This window comes from Podarcis erhardii, assembly GCF_964252035.2.
Source record: "Podarcis erhardii genome assembly, chromosome: 7".
Taxonomy (NCBI): Eukaryota; Metazoa; Chordata; class Lepidosauria; order Squamata; family Lacertidae; genus Podarcis; species Podarcis erhardii.
In genome coordinates this window covers 67,697,438-67,714,241 of record NC_138511.1, presented here as the reverse complement: position 1 = coordinate 67,714,241, position 16,804 = coordinate 67,697,438, and the positions used below count along the sequence as shown (strand labels likewise).

Here is a 16,804-nt window from a genome sequence, read left to right as displayed (position 1 = left end):
TTCAATTCTGTTTATATTTATTCACAAGCTTTACTCCTGTCTTGTTGGATTGATGACCCCCCGTGTTCTGTGTTTTATATGTATGTATTTTATCTTTACATTGCAGCGGCCATTCAACCCACCCACTACAATGGGTAGATGGGAGAGAGACCAGCCCTTACTGGTAGAAAACCTGTTGTGTAGTTGGCAATATTGTCTTTTGGGACATGGAATACTGACACCAACTCTCTGGAAAGAGAACTTCACCGAGGATGAATCTGTCTTTGCATCTCTGCCAAGTTCTACAGCTTGCCTTGCCTGCTTCATTAGCCCTTCTCTCTCCTTCTGCTGTTGTTTATCCAGCAAAATCTGCCTTGTGCTGTCACAAACCCTGAGGCTCATGTTGTACACTGGGCAGGAAGACATTTGCCCCTAAACTCCCCAAGCTGCTTGCTTCTTCCCCCACCTCCCCACAAGATCCTGGCCACCAGCTGCCTTGATTCCAGCAGAGATGCCCCTTTGTGCGGTGACTGAATAATCTGATTAGGAAGTGCTGTCCTCCCCGCCCCCCCCCCCGATATTGCTGTTTAAAAACCAAATAAATGCTTTGCAATTGGGAAAGTGCTATCCATCTTGCTGCCTCCCACCCCTACCCAGTCGGCTTCTGCAGGGGCAGCAGGTCACAAAGCCAAGATGAGCAATACTGCCTCGAGCCCTACTGTGCGTGGCCGGCGCCTCTGTTCATAAGGAGAGATCAAAGGGAGCCATCCAGTGACAGCTTGGATGGACATAGCTCTTTGAGGGTTCTCACAAACCTATCCATCACTAAGGGGAGTGGCAGCTGCAACTGAGATGGCAGACCGATGCAAGATTTGTCGTGGGCCCATCCTAAACCAGGATGAATCCAGGTCATTCATTCAAGGCACCCACCCAAATAATCCTGGGAACTGTAGTTTTATTGCCCACAAAGCTACAATTCCCAGCACCCGCAAAGGTTTCAGGGCACATGTTCTGCTTTATTTCCAGCTGGTGCAACTCCTTAAAGCTGCCTGCTGGAATCAGTAAGTTTGTATACCACAACTGTTCCATTTGAGAGGGCTGTGTGGTACCACTTTAGCTGAGCTACAGCCCAAGGGTGCCTTTTCAGAGGACAATAATGCTACAACACACACAGCATTGTAGGACAACTAATAAAGCAGAATGCTGTGTGGATGCTCCAGTATAAATCCACCACAAATGTGCTATGATTGTGCCAATAATATGTTGCAGAACTCCTCCAACCCAACTCCCAGTCTAGAAGGGTTGCTTTTTAAAATATTTACATATTTACAGTTATTTCCCTCCTTTCCTTCAAGGAGCTCAGGGTGGTGTACGTGGTTCTCCCAATGTAATCCCAAGCACCTGCAAGATCCTGCCCTGCTTTTGCCATCTTGGGGAAGCTTGTCCCCTCCTTCTGAGTGAGCTGATATTCCCCACTGACCCTGGGGCAAAGGAGGCACTGGAAGAGATGGGTGAGCTTGCTGCCTTTTGGGGGCTCCTATACCTTTAAGGCAGAGGATGGGAGCTGGGAAAGGGAGGGCGGTCCCCCTTCCCCAGCAAGCCCCGCCTCTGATTTTGCCTTTGAATTTATTTCATCCCATTGTGTAGCCTGGAGACCCCAGCCTGGGAAGCAGAGAGATCTTTGGCTTTGGGAAGGTAGAGGGAAACAGCACGGATCCTGCTCTCCAACAAGTTTGCATCATCTTTCTTTTCTTTGCAAGAAGAAGAAAAGCATCAGAGCCAGGTTGGAGGGAGAGAAGGTGTGTCTACTTTGGAGGAGATGGTGGTTAATTTTTAGCATTTGTTGATGGGAGGACCCTGGGGTGGCAGTGTCTGAGTATAGTAGGCATCCCACCCACCCCCATTGCTGTTTGGCCAGGATTCTGGGGGGTGGGGTGGGGGGCAAATGCAACAGGGCAGAGGTGTGTCTGTGTGAGAGAGGGTTGGGAGGGATTGTTTTTAGCATTTGATTTTAGTATTTTTAATATATGCTCTTATTGTTTTGTGTCAACCGCTTGGAAGTTTTGATGATTAAATGGTATATACTTCTAATTGAATGAATGAATAAAAACAAAAGGTCATTATGTTATGATGTGTGGACTGGCCCTAAGGGGTCAAGATCTAGTCTTGCAGTAGAACTGGCATGTTAGAATCCTGAGGGTGTAGCATGAACTGTGGAATGATTCCTTTTTCAATCATCTATTTTTCTATCATCCATCCATCCTCTAATTTATTTATTTATTTACTTACACTTGGTTGCTACCTTTCTTCCATGCAGAGCCTCTGCTTTCCAACTGGTCTCTCATCCAGGCACTGACCAGACCCCCGACTTGCTTAGCTTCATCAGAGTAGGGAGTTAACTCCCCCTTTTCCCTGTTGAGCTAATTTTTTACTTGCACGGAAATTTTATTGGTCTGCTTGTTTTCAAAGCCTGCCCTGCAGAGCATTCCAGAGTGGTTGCCCCCACCTCTTGTCCAAAGTGGTACATGCCATTCTGCCACCTTAGAACCTGAGCATCTTGTTCCCCTTTTGCTCTGTGATATGTTTAGACCAGGTTGGATATTGGCTAAAGAAGGTGGGGATGTGGTATTTGGGTGATGGGCATGTTTGTGCATGTGCACAAAGGAAGGCCTTAGAAACTAGGAATTCATGAGCGGTCCTTTGATGCGTAGCCGTGACCTGGAGTTTTGAGCCTTCAAAAATGTTTCATGTGGTCCTCATAAGCTTCTTCCACCAGCCTGCCACATTGACAGTCAGGGTGATTACTGCAGAATGATAAAAACGTAACCTCGCTTTTTTAACCTATTGAGTTTGCTTCTGGGCAGACCAGGAGTCTCAGGATGGTGCCCCCAGCAGGGATAACATAGCACTGTGAATCAGAAAGCCTCCAGTTCAAACTGCACATCTACCGTGAACACAGTAAGTGGTAAAGTATCTGCTTTACATGCAGAATGTCCAGGTCCAATCCTTGGCATCTCTAGGTAGGGCTTGTAGAATCTCCCCATCTGAAACCCCGGAGAGCTGCTGCCTGTCAGTGTGGGCAGTACTGAGCTAGATGGACAGTGATCTGACCTAGTCAGTATAAGACAGCTTTCTCTGTTCCTATGTATGTTCCCCTATGTCCTCTAATGGTTGTTGTCTCGAGAGGCAATAGAGTGCCTTCAGGAGGTGAAATCAAATCACTGCATTAGCAAGTGACCTCCCTGGGTTGCAAGCCTGGGCAGTGTGGGTATGGAGGTCCTGGGCCTCCCAGACGGCTCTTGGCCTTGCTGATCTAGTCCAAACAGAAGCCGTGTGCCATGGATATTGGCCTGCTCCATGTTCCCTAGGCTTGGCAGAAGATCAGGAAGAAAACCTTCCTCCATCGTGTGACTCTTCAAAGGAGCAGAACAGAGTGTCAGCGAGGGGGTGGGTCAGACATAGCTCAGTGCAGAAGGTTGCAGGTTCAATCCCTGGCATCTTCAGACAGGACTAGGAGAGACTTGCTGAAACCCCGGAGAGCTGCTGCGTGTCAGTGTAGACCGTACTGAGCTAAATGGATCAAAGGTCTGACTCTCTATGAGGCAGCTTCTCATGTTTCTACCTTCCCCACCTCACCAATGCTCATAAATGGCCTAAGAAAAAGGCATAGGAATATGCCTTATGCCAGGCCAGACTGTTTGGCCAACTGGCCCAGAACTGCTTGCTCTATCTGGCAGCATTTCTCCAGGGCCCTGGGCAGGGGTCTTTCCTGCCACCTGTGATCCTTTTAACCTAAACCTTCTGCATGTAAAGCATATCCTGTTCTACTGATCAGTGGTCCCTATTAGATCTCTTAGCCTCAATTCCCACATTTGTCAATATTATTATTCATTTCTTACCTGCCTTTCACCACGAGGTTGCAGAGTGAGTTGCAGCAACTGAAGAATACAGTATTAAACTCAGTTTAAACTATTTACATATATGGAAATAATAATGCTGACTTACCTTACAGGGTTATTGTAAGGATACATGAAGACTCTTGAACACGCAGTGCTGAGCCCCACAAGATAGTTTAATATGGCAACCTTTCTAGTGCTAAGTAGTTCTTGGTTGGGTTGGAACGTCAGTTGGGAACGTCATCTCTGCCACCTTGATCTTTGTGGAAGGAAGGAAGGCTGTAATTAACAAAACAGAGTCAATGTTTGGATTTCTGCCTTAACCAGCTGCTCCGATAGAAATGAAATGGTGACACTTAAAGAGAGTTTTGAGGATGGAATGGCTCAGGTGGGCTTCATTCGCTGAAGCTGGTACTGTCCTCCAGGTTGAGGCTCCCCAGGGTTAATGTGTCCAGTTTGTACACCCAGAAGTTTGGCATAGTTTGGCATTTATGTAGCCATTACTGGTGAACCTGTGGTTCAGAACTGACATGCTGAGTGACTGGTTTGAACTGTTTTGGCAACTTTAGTGTTTTAACAACCCAAATCCTAAAAAAGAACCTAGAGCAAGCTTACATGAAGTGCTGCATAATGCTTGTATAACTATATAGTAATCCATGTTAAGAGATTGTGAACACTGTCCTAAGGCTGGTAATTGATTTGTAATCCTTGCATTCCAAATCTACTGTATATAGTCCTCTCTCCAAAGAGCTCATGGTGGCATACATTGACCTTCCTTTTCTCTCTTTATGGCAACCCTGTGAGGTAGGAACATAGGAGGCTGCCTTAATGCCAGTTCAGGCTATTGGCCTATGGAGCTCAGTATTGTCTCTGCTGGCTGGCAGCTGCTCTTCGGGGTTTCAGAGAGAATGCTCCCAGCCCTACCTGAAGATCCCAGGGGTTGAACCTGGGACCTTCTGCATAGAAAACACAACACTCTACCACTGAACTATATACAGCCCTTTAAATGGGAAGGTGAGCTTTGCAAGAGTGAGGACCTGAATTCTGGTTTGCCTGCTCTCTGACCACTACACTACACTACACTATACCACACTGGCACGCTCATCTGTTTCTTCCCATTTTGCTCTTGTGGAGGAACGTTACTAGGCAGATTTTATTCTCTCTAAGCAAACTGTGCAGTGTTCTAATAATTACCTCTTTCCTTCATCACCAGCCAGGATCATTCGCAATTGGAGTTGTGTTGGAAATGACCCCTCGGGATTCTCCCAGTGCCATCCTGGGCGCTTGGGAGCTCCTCTTCCTCCTTGTTGCCCCTCTCTCCGGCCAGCTGTGCCCAGTCCCTTGCGAGTGCTCAGAACCGGCCCGCACCGTGAAGTGTGTCCAGAAAGAGCTGACTTCCATCCCAGCTGGCATTCCTGGATATACCCGCAACCTCTTCATAACCGGCAACCAGATCGCCCACATCGGCAGCCAGGATTTCAAGGGGCTGCCAAATTTGGTCACGCTCTCTCTGGCCAGCAATAGGTAAAGCTCGCTAGAAACTGGGGAGCAGTGCTCAAAAGAAAGTGGAACCAGAGGAGGACACACACACACACACACACACACACACACACAGGAATGTAAGAAGCTACCATATGCCAAATCAGAACATAGGCCCATCTTGTCTGCACTGACTGGCAGCTCTCCAGGGTTTCAGATAGGGTTCTCTCCCAGCTCTATCAGGAGATACCGGGCATAGAGAACTAGGAACTTCTGCATGCAAAGCAGATGCTCAACTGCTGAACTTCCCCTACCCACTTTTTTTAGAAGGCAATGGAGTTCATACTGTGTTTGAAATTAAGGAACTCAACAGAGGAAATGAAATAGGCCTAGGGAAGAGCATGGCCTAGGGATAGTTTGGAAGGCCACACAGAGAGTTGCCTAGTGTGGGTGGCATTTAGTGCCCAAGCCTGAGCTCTTCCACCGTGTTTATGGTAATTTGAAGCAGTCATGGCTTCCCTCAAAGAATCCTGGGGGAAGTAGTTTGTTGAGGATGTGGAGCAGCGGTTCTCAACCTGTGGGTCCCCAGATGTTGTCAGACTACAACTCCCATCATCCCTGAGCTCTGGCCTTGCTAGCTAGGGGTGATGGAAGTTGTAGTTCAACAACATCTGGGGACCCACAGGTTGAGAAAGGCTGAGTGGAGAGTTGTTACGATGCCCCATCTCCCCTCACGGTGCTGCAGTTCCCAGAGTGGCTTATGAAATCAATCCCTCTTCCCAAGGAACTCTGGGAAATTTAGCTCTGTGAGCTGTAAATGTTTATAATGTACAAAGCAGGTGGGACCACTGAGTGAGAGCTTTTAATACAAATATATAAATATGTAGATGTCGTCTCAGAAAAGGTATTCTCCCTTCTCTCACAACAGCTTCTTCCACCATAGCACCTTGTGTACACACACACCCTACCTAAAAATAAAGTATGGCTTTTGATTTACAACTATTGCTTCTGTTCTTATTCAAATGTTATGCCCATATATCCCCTGACCAGGGGTGTGCCCCATTGAAGTCACTGGGGCTTACTTCTGAGCAGACTTATGTAAGATTGCACTGCTGATTTTGAATAGACAAGTATTGTGAGAAGTTTCTCTTCTTCTTTCTTAATACTAGAACCCGGGGTCATCCAGTGAAGCTGAATGTCAGGAGATTCAGGACAGGAAAAATAGAGTATCTGTTGCGTCTTCTGTAGCATTCACCCGGAGTCAGTGTTCCCTTGTCTGTGCTTACATGTCCTGCCACCTTTGCTTTGGAGATAACAGGCATTACCATGGCAACAGGCTTGTCGGAGACTGCAATTAAAGCTCTATACTGATGCTCTGGTGCCCTGCCTCCTTTTCATTGGTGGCAAGGAGTATAAGGGGCAACCAAACTCACTGACTTCTGAGGTCTTTGTATCAGAGGCACGAGGCCTCTGCAACCATCCAGGAGGCTGGCTAGGATAGCTGCAGTGCCTGCCAAAAGCTTAGGTCTGAGTGCAAAGGGGCCATGGAAACGAGCCTTTTAGAAAGGATAACGGGCTCTTCCATAGGACTCTCCTGTGGAACTGGGAACCAACAGCTCTCAGGAACATTATTATTATTTTTCAATTTATATCCTACTCTTCCTCCCAAAGAAGCCCAGGCAGCAAACACATTACTAATAAAAACATTTTCAAAAGCACTCTAAAAACAGTTTAAAAGCATTCTCTCAACCAGTGATTTCAAGGTTGCCAGAAACTGGACCTTCCCGTTTTTAACCTGCTGAAAGGCAATTAACGTAGGAGACAGATGCACTGCACCAGGGAGGGCATTCTGTATTGGGGAAAAGGCCCTGTCATGTGTCAGGCAGCTCCTAGTGGCAGCGCCACTACCAATAAGGCCTCACCTCCTGATTGTAGGATCTGCGATGACTGACTGGGGAAGGTGCTCTTTTAGGCACATTGGTCCCCACAACCAGATATATCCTTCTGAAATTAAATAATATTTTTTTTATTTTTACATCTAATTCCACCTCTAAAAAAAGCAATCAAACTTCATTATTGAATAAACAGCAAGGTTATTTATTTGCCACTTAATGCCTAAATAGGGTTATAACTAGTACAGAAGTATAAAAACCAAACACAAGCAATGAAGTAGAAACATCCATCATCGAAGTAAAACAAAGCACACAGTAAAGTGATCCTGTTAAAACATCTATCATTAAAATATGCTCTAAAACAATCCCATTAAAACAAGGACTTGGGCCAAGAAATAAAGGGAAGGCCCATCTGCTCAATCTACGTTCTTGTTGATCCACTTTCCTACATGCAATGAGTTTTTAATGTGACAGATCACTAATATATGATACCGTCTTCACTTTGCTGTATAAGGTGATGCAGCCCACAATTCTCACTTCGCTTTGAAATGAGGCACAGCAAAATATCTCAACCAAAAGTTTTCCAAAGTGAATTGTTTTAAATTATTTTTGGCAGTTGAATCACATCCAGCTCCCCAGCTCTGGAAAGCTTGGAATACCCACCCAAGATCTCATCAGAAGTCAGATGGTTCTGTGAAATCTTGCGAGAACACCCCAGAACTGGTGCACCAATTAATATTAATACTAATATTAATATTAATAATAATTATTATTCATTAGTTATATGCCACCCATCTGACTGGGTTGCCCCAGCCACTCTAGACAGCTTCCAATAAATTAAGCACATTGACCACAGGAAAACATTAAAAACTTCCCTATACAGGGCTACCTTGCTTGCCCCCCCCCCCCAAGGTAGAGAGCTTAGAAGCTCGTTTTACACCGATCCTCAGAGTGTTATCATTGAGACGTTATTACAGAATGATTTAGGTTTGGTCTTTCCTCTTTCTCTTTCTCTTTCTCTTTCTCTCCCTCCAGGATTAACACCATAGAGTCACAGGCCTTCTCTACTCTCCAAAGCCTGCGTTACTTGGACCTGAGTCATAATCTTTTGGCTGCCATCCACCCCAATGCTTTCAACGCTAGGAACAACTCCATCCGAGAGCTGAACCTCAGCCACTCGCTATGCAACTCCTCCGCCATCCGCCCTGTGGCGAATGCCCTGGCCCAGGGGGGCTTCCAGAACCTCTCCAGGCTGGAACTCCCCAGCAATGAAATTGTCTACTTGCCAGGTGGCATGTTCTCCACACTCTCCAAGCTCGAACATTTAGACTTGAGGAATAATTCCTTGGTGGACATCAAGAACTCCACCTTTGTTGGCCTTGATCTTAAGTACCTTGATTTGACCTCGAATTCCTTCAAGACCCTGAGGAGAGAAGCGTTGTCTGCCCTCAGGAGGCAATCGCACCTCCGCCTCTTCCTGAAGGACAACCCTTTTGTATGCAACTGCGACATAGAAGACCTGGTGAACTGGCTGAACCAGAGCCGGCTGGTGGTGGATGTGGAGAAGTTAGCTTGTGCCTTCCCACAGGAACTGAAAAATGCTTCCCTGGTGGAATTGGCTGGGGCAGATCTGGAGTGCCACACCAGCCAGCATGGCGAAAATGTTCTTCAGACATCCTACGCGGCTTTAGGTGCAGTCCTAGGAGTCATTGGTGTCATCTTCCTCTTTGTGCTTTACTTGAACCGTAAGGGTATCAAGACATGGATGAACAGCATGAGGGATACCTGCCAAAGTCTGATGGAGGAGTATCAGTATCGCTATGAAATAGACTCCGATCGCCACATCACGCAGGTTTCGGCACTGGATGTATAATGCTGTTGATAACTTGGGGGGGGGGCTTTCCAATGTTCCTTTGCTGTGTCTATCAGGCACCCTGAACTGATGGCACCCATAGTTTTTGGAAGTGGGCTGTTTAGAAATGCCTTCTCTGCTGTTGAAAACCCAAGCCAATTAAGACAGAGGGACCTGTGGATCAAAACTCTGGGTGTGGCCTCAAAGAGCCTCCTTTTATATTCATCCTTAACATTCTGCAGGTGGTTTGGCTAATTTGAAACGCAAAATGAAGAGCATATCACAGTTCTAGGAGCCAGCTCTGCAGAGAACGGAAAGAAGATGTCACCATTCTGATGGGATGTTCTGTCACCAAAACGTTTAGCCTCCTGGAGGACCAGGAGTATGGAATCTTATCCTGTTGAGTCTTAAATATTCTGGGGAGTCTATTTTTGTCCTGTTTCAACAGGATCAGTTATCTGTCTTGCTCATTGAGTAACAGGTCCATGAGATGGTGTGGTGCTTATGTCAGACATGGCCAAATAACTTTGGTCTTCATAGAGGACCTCTCTCAGCAACTGCACCGCTTCCGAGGACACATGGGGGAATGCTATGGTGGTATGCTTGGTCAAAGGCCCCAAACCTCCAGCATGCTAAGAATAAGCATGCTTGGGGGAAGACTAGCTTAGAATCATATAGTTGGAAAGGACCTTGAAGGTCATCTGGTTCAATCCCTACTCAGTGCTGGATGCAACTACAGCATCCCTGGCAGATAGTCATCCAGCTCTGCTTAAATAAATACCTTCGGTAAAGGACAGCCCACCACAGTCTGTTCCACTATGAAAAAGCTCTGTTGGGTATTTGCTCCTGACGTCAAGCTGAAATTTGCTTCCCTGCCTTCTCTGCCCATTGTTTCTCACCTCTCTGCCATACAATTTTTCCATGTGCAAAGAACTTGTGACAGCATTAAATCTTGCCATTGTCTTACCCTTCACCTTCATTCTCCAATAGTACAGTTATAGGAGAGCTGCTATACATTCTTTTTCTGAGCATAGAGATCAGCCTGTGGCAAAATCCACAGCATTATTCCACTGAACAACAGAGGCATCTTATTTGTCTCTTCCTTCTTAACTAGAATCTGATGGGTTTGTTCTTCTCCTTGCTGGTATCAGTAGTGTGCTCATCAGAAATCAAGTAGGGGCTCTTCACTGGGTTTTGGAATAGTGTTGGCAAACTCCACAACAATGCTGCTAAATTCAAGAGTACATTCTCTGTCCCACCCTTGGGTCTTCTGAACAAAAACAGTGCCTGGTGCAAAGAGCTGACTTTGATCATGGTTGAAAGCATTTGCTTTGAGCTGTCATTCCTTTTGTTTTCAAATCCAGCTCAGCCAAAGAATCAGCTGTGTGGCCTGAGACACTGTCCTCTCTTAGCTTGGTCAGCAACGTGGTGATGTGAACAATAGCCATGGCAATGATAATGGTCCACCTACCTTACAGGGTCATTGTAAGAACTACTGAGAAGTGTATATATGCCAAGTGTTTTATTTCCTGCAGTGGCCCTTGTAGATAGGGATGGGGAACTTGTAACCTGTAGGGATGTAGCAACCTTTTTCCAACTCCCATCAGCTCCAGCCTGGATGGCCAATGGCCAGAGATGATGGGAGGTGAAGTCCAACATCTTAAGAGCTGCAGCTTCCTCCTCCCAATCATAGAACCATTTTGAAGGGCAGCGGGAAACTCTTGAAAAGTACTTGCAAGTTTGAGCTTAAGTAACAGAAATCTCACTGAATTTAACAGGGAGTAAACATAGAGAGGGTTGCAGCCAAAGTTATGCAACACTGATCTCCTTTCCCCAGGAGTTCTAAGGAGGAATAAATACATTTTCTCCTGCTGGTCTTAAGCATATAGCTGTCCCCCCCCCCCCCCGCCCCCATGATGTATTGCATTTAAGGGCAATAATTTCAAAATTAGAACACTCTAGGATATTTTAAAGATGCCCACAAACGATTGTAGGACACAACTCAAAAAATAAAATGCAAGTTTGTCCTTACAGGGAAATACTACTTTGTTCTGGTTTTCAGTACTTAACACAGTGCCTGCCGTTGTGACAGACAGACACCAACGATGGTGCAATTTTATTACTCTTCTTTTTTATTACTCTTCTTCTGATACCAGGAGGGGAGACAAAATATTGACAATCACAAAGCATAAAGCATTTCAACTAATGCAACAAATATTTAACGAACAAAAAACCGAGGCAAGACTTGTTTCAGTGATTAAAGCAAGAGAAGAAGAGTTTGGATTTGATATCCCGCTTTATCACTACCCTAAGGAGTCTCAAAGCGTCTAACATTCTCCTTTCCCTTCCTCCCCCACAACAAACACTCTGTGAGGTGAGTGGGGCTGAGAGACTTCAAGAAGTGTGACTAGCCCAAGGTCACCCAGCAGCTGCATGTGGAGGAGCGGAGACGCGAACCCAGTTCACCAGATTACGAGTCCACCGCTCTTAACCACTACACCACACTGGTTCTCAGTGTGATTATGGACCACAAAGAGAGAACAGCACCAAAATCCGCAGCCCCTGCAATAACTCCACCCACTTAACATTTTTGTATAGCAATACGTTTGGCAGTGCAGTGACGTTACACCCATTTTCTAAACCACTTCGCTAGGTGCTGCTAGCGCAGGTGGAGAAATCCACAACACAGCAGTATCACATCATGTGTTCTCTCTCATGTTAACGGTGGGAGGGGGGATGTAGGGTCTGCATCAGCATCTCCTTTGGCAATGGCCTTTGACTGAGTGCAAGCTTGAGTTCAAATGGCTCGTTTAGATTTTCTCATGTCACGCAACCACTTTTGTTCAGGAAAGGATTTTGTTCACAAAGCTTTGTTTTGCCAAAACTTCCGTCTTTCAGCCGCTTCAGTTTGGTCCTCCTCAGACATGTCCGCCAGTGGCATTGCTTTCACGTTAGAAAGGGAATCATGGATTATTTTTTCACATTCCTGCATCTCTCTGTAGCATTTCTTATTGTCAATGTTTTGGAACTCCTCCAACTCCCAAGGCCTTTGCCTTGGCATTCTCAAATGCTTGAGGAAAGTAGCTAGCTCTGCCACACGGGTTCCAAAACTCTGGTCTCACAAGTCCCCTTTTTCACACAATGCAGCATTCTCAGGGTGTCCTCTGTGGTTAGCGCTGCGACATGCAAGTTATTCGTGGTGGAAATCTGGTCGGTGAGTGTGGCTGGTTCATGAAAGTGAGTAGCAAATATTTAAAAAGCTATTTTGCTGGCAATAAATTCTGAGTTCGCCCATGCCAATCCAAACCCATCATACGTAAGATGTTCCTTTCCAAAGCTCATTGATGATTAGTATAAAGTGTTCGGTTGCAATCCTGGCGGATGTAGGTGGATTTCCTTTCCATGTTTGATGAAGCTGTGTCCCCCCCCCCCCCGTGCCGCCCTGCAGTTCCCCTGCTGTACTATAGCCCCCCGGGCCGCTCACTGCCCTTGCTGTTCTTTGCTACTGCATGTTACCATCTTATCCCCAGAACTCACAAAAACAGACTTCCAAAGGGTCCAAGAAGTGAAAAAAAAAAAAGACAACAGAAGTAGTGTACATAGCTTATGATGAAACTTCAGCAGACAATGTCATTTGGGTAAGTTCATAAGGATATTGTCCAGCCTGCCTTAAAAAAACAACACCCCAAACTCTGCAGAAACCTGACCAGCCTTTAGACCTACATAGCAATAGTAAGGAACCTCCCTTCTCAGAAGAAAAACAAATAGGGTGAAATAGAGCAGGAAAAAAGTTTTCAAATCCAACATAAGAAGAAAATTGAGGGTCAGCTTCCTCCCGCCCCCCCACACTTCTAGATGACCAAAGAGGGGACCTCAGCTCCTGCTACCAATGCAAAATCATTGCTGTACTGAATCTTAAATTGTGGGTTGGTGTTATTTTTTGTCAAAATGCAAACACGGCCATTTTGCTTTTGAAATAAGGCACTGGACTTCAGTCCCATACCTCGAGACAAGTGAAAAAGCCCCAGAAGGAAACAGCTTTATGGAAAAAGCAGCTGCCTTTTCCCCTCACTTATTTCCCTTCTCATGGGAGGATCAATTTTAAAGGCCTAGTTGCCCCCAAAAGTCCACTTAGACCTAGGAGACTTGCTCCTCACAGGAAGCAACATTTGTTCTCTACTTAAAACGCTAAGTTGGATTCTGTGCCCAGTGGGGTTTAGACAATACTGTGTGTCTTGTGTGTGACCATCAGAGGCATCAGGGCCTTGCATTTCATTCTGTTATGTTTTGGAGGAAACAGCTCCCAACATGGGGTCAAGCCTTCATCATTGTTGCTGCCACCACTCTCCTTTTTCAGTAGTGAGATGTGTTGAGGGGATGCATAGAAATGGGGAGGGGGCATTGCTGAGAGGAGGCGGCATTGCTGAGGTAGAGTACATGCCTTGAATGCAGAAGCCCCCTAGGTTTATGGTTAGGTGGACCAACTATCAGAATGCACAAGGCAGCTTCAGAAATTCTCCATGTGGTGAAAGAATCATATGCTCACTTGTACATTTTTTTTCCTCTGGGCAAACAGTGAATAATGTTCCCATCCCACCATGAATTTGAATTTGCCCCTTTAGAAGCATTTATACATTTATAACTTATTTCTATTTTTCAAGAAAAAAGCAATGTTTAAAAAAGTATTAAATTAAAACCCACATTGTAAAATCCCTACATTGTTCTTTGGTACAAACAATGGAAATAAATGAAATAATAGAATTTAGAGGCCTCAATTTTGTGTGGAAAGCTTTGAAAGGTTAAAAGAAAGCTTTTTATAATGTGTTGATAGAAATGATAGGAGGCAGATCATGGCCTCCCTGCTACTTAACAGGTGGAAAGAAATTTTATTCCATCTCTGGCCCAGTTCAGATGTCACAGTCCTGTCCTCCAATCCATGGTTTGGAAGATCAGCAATACCGCAGCATCAGCTTTGCTCTCTTCAAATCACTCACACTCATTTCTTGCTGTGCTTTGGTCTCAGTTTGTTCATATTCCTGAATCATGCAGTCTATGATCAGCAGCAGCCTCCAAATCATAGTTTACAGATTTGGACATTACAGCAAACCAGTTAGAGCAGGCTTCCTTAACCTCGGCCCTGCAGATGCCGAAGAAAGGGGAAGGGACTTTTCTGAAGGCGATTCTGCAGGAGTGGTGAGAGGAGCAATGCACGGCTCCCTCAGCCTTTAGAGCGAAAGGGGTGACGCGCCCACTGCAAATGGGAGCTTGTGGGGCATGCCCTATAGTGCCCTACTATACCATCCATCGCTCGGCGTTTTCTTCTTCCCCCACTAGCATGCCTTGGGAAGCAGCACCAAGATGCTGAGGGGAGATCCAAGAGGTCATTCTGCTACGAGGTGTGGATAAGGTGCCTCAGGGAGGAGCAGCAGTTTGCCAGTTGCCATTTCCCCCATCTTGTTCCTGCCACCTCAGGCCTGTCGACCTGCCTCGCAGGGAGAGGAGGAGGGGCACAAACTGGCGTGAACCGTGCCTATTCCTTGTGCGCATGCTCTGCCCCTGCGACAGATAGGTGGGTTGGCAAGAGACGTGTCTCTTACGGTGTGACGCTGCTCCTCGCAGCACAGCACCAAGCCAGATGGAAGGTTAGTTGCAAACCTGGCTACCAAACTTCTCCACGTCCTCGCAAAATGCCGGTTTCCAGTCACAAAATGCACCTAACGCTGGCTCGTTTTGAATGCTGTTTGTTAAGAAAAGTCCAGAGTGGAGAGAGACTAATGTTAAGGATGGTCCCAACAGTCCCCAAGAGGGCCTACGTGTCAGAGAAATGCCAAAACATTAGAAATCCCTTCAGACAGCCCTGCTTCAATTTGTTGTTCAAGTAATAATAATAATAATAAGAAGAAGAAGAAGAAGAAGAAGAATTTATTTATACCCCGCCCATCTGGCTAGGCTTCCCCAGCCACTCTGGGCGGCTTCCAACAAAATATTAAAATACAGTAAGGCATCAAACATTAAAAGCTTTCCTAAGCAGGGCTGCCTTCAGATGTCTTCTAAAAGTCTGGTAGTAGTTGTTCTCTTTGACATCTGGTGGGAGGATGTTCCTCCTCTTCCCTGACAGGTAGAGATGCCGCAGGAGGCATTTTGCATTTCTATGCCACTTTTCGCTCACTTAAGTGGCTTACATACAATAAACAGTGGAAGAAAGAAAGGAGGCTGTGGCGTTTGCCCTCCTAGGTGTGTGACATCATACTGGGTTCATAAGGAAAGGGTTAACCACCGTATTTTTCACTCTATAAGATGCACCAGACCATAAGACGCACCCAGTTTTTGGAGGAGGAAAACAAGAAAAAAAATATTCTGAATCCCAAAAGCCAGAACAGCAAGAGGGATCGCTACGCAGTGAAAGCAGCGATCCCTCTTGCTGTTCTGGCTTCTGGGATAGCTGCGCAGCCTGCATTTGCTCCATAAGACGCACACACATTTCCCCTTACTTTTTAGGAGGGAAAAAGTGAGCCTTATAGAGCAAAAAATACGGTAATTGTAAAATGACTAACCAATGGGAACCCAAGGGGAGGAGTTAGAGTTAGGGTGGTTGAGAAGTCAGTCTGGAGTTAGAAAGACAGAGAAGATAAGTCTGTGGGTTGGGCTAGTCTGATGTGAGAGAGTGAGAGAATCTGTTAAGAGGAGTCAGTCAAACCGTTGATATAATCAGTCAGAAGGTATTAGGAAGGTATAGGCCGGTAAAGAAACTAAAGTTAAGAAACTGACAGGAATATTATCTGAGAAACCATAAACTTTTTAATGCTTATAAAATAAAACTTGTTTATTTGGTTCAATTTTAACAACTGTCTGGAATCAGTGTTTTACCCGAGAGTAACGGGTTGGTGGTGAAGGACCTTCCAGGTAGGTCCCTATCTGTTACCAGGAGCATCAAGGATGCTGCAAGAGTCAAACGACAGAAATACAAAAATGAGCAATTTTCTATCCTCCAAAACTTGCATATATTATAAAAAGCAGCTCCTGTGCATGATCAGAGTGCCCTATCTTTTCAAAGTGCATTGTCAATTGTTCAAAAAATATATATATCATATCTATATCTATATATTTTCACAATAAGCAACACACGCAATCTTTATTGAAAACTGAAGTATTAATACATAACAATTCGTGTTACATAAATGTGCTTTTAAGAATTTAACTCTGAGCTCATCTACTCATTGGATTGCATAAAAATAAAAATGAATTTTACACTCCCCCTTTTCACCCCACAAGGGCAGCCAATAATAGTACTACAATAAAATCCCACTAACAAATCCATTCTACTAAAAACAAGTCTATACAGCAGCAAGCTAAATGAAACTTCCTCAGTTTGCTTGCCAAGTGCTCAAAATAATAATAATAATAATAATAATAATAATAATAATAATAATAATAATAATTTTATTTTTATCCCGCCCTCCCCAGCCGAAGCCGGGCTCAGGGCGGCTAACAACAATAAAACAGTACGAAAGTACAGCACAAACAACACTCTAAAATCATTCATTATAAAATTAATTAATTCAAGCCAGAGCTCTGCGAAGATTGCCGAGGGAGGGAGTCAGGCTGTGCCCTGGCCAAAGGCCTGTGGGAACAGCTGTCTTGCAGGCCCTGCGGAAAGATGTCAAGTTCCGCAGGGCCCTGGTCTCTTGTGACAGAGTGTTCCACCA

The 16,804-nt window shown here is 45.3% G+C and overlaps 1 protein-coding gene across 3 annotated transcripts; it reads left to right on the top strand.

Moving 5' to 3' along the window:
- The first annotated feature begins 557 nt into the window (after positions 1 to 557).
- Positions 558 to 13,141, top strand: LOC309345883 (trophoblast glycoprotein-like). 3 transcript variants are annotated; one of them, XM_081869345.1, is made up of 3 exons: positions 558 to 1,778; positions 5,093 to 5,399; positions 8,282 to 13,141. In XM_081869345.1, the coding sequence occupies exons 2-3, from the start codon at positions 5,122 to 5,124 to the stop codon at positions 9,117 to 9,119; spliced, it is 1,116 nt and encodes a 371-aa protein (XP_081725471.1). In that variant the 5' UTR covers positions 558 to 1,778; positions 5,093 to 5,121; the 3' UTR covers positions 9,120 to 13,141. The 3 variants fall into 3 exon arrangements, with proteins under 3 accessions (XP_081725471.1, XP_081725470.1, XP_081725472.1); XM_081869344.1 differs by having other exon boundaries at positions 559 to 1,778; positions 5,089 to 5,399; XM_081869346.1 differs by lacking the exon at positions 558 to 1,778 and having other exon boundaries at positions 5,068 to 5,399.
- The last annotated feature ends 3,663 nt before the right edge of the window (positions 13,142 to 16,804 follow it).

Coding starts and splice junctions, on each gene's coding strand:
- LOC309345883 (XM_081869345.1), top strand. CDS start 5,122: ATGACCCCTCGGGATTCTCCCAGTGCCATCCTGGGCGCTTGGGAGCTC. Junction 5,400..8,281: donor CTCTCTCTGGCCAGCAATAG/GTAAAGCTCGCT, acceptor CTCTCCCTCCAG/GATTAACACCATAGAGTCAC.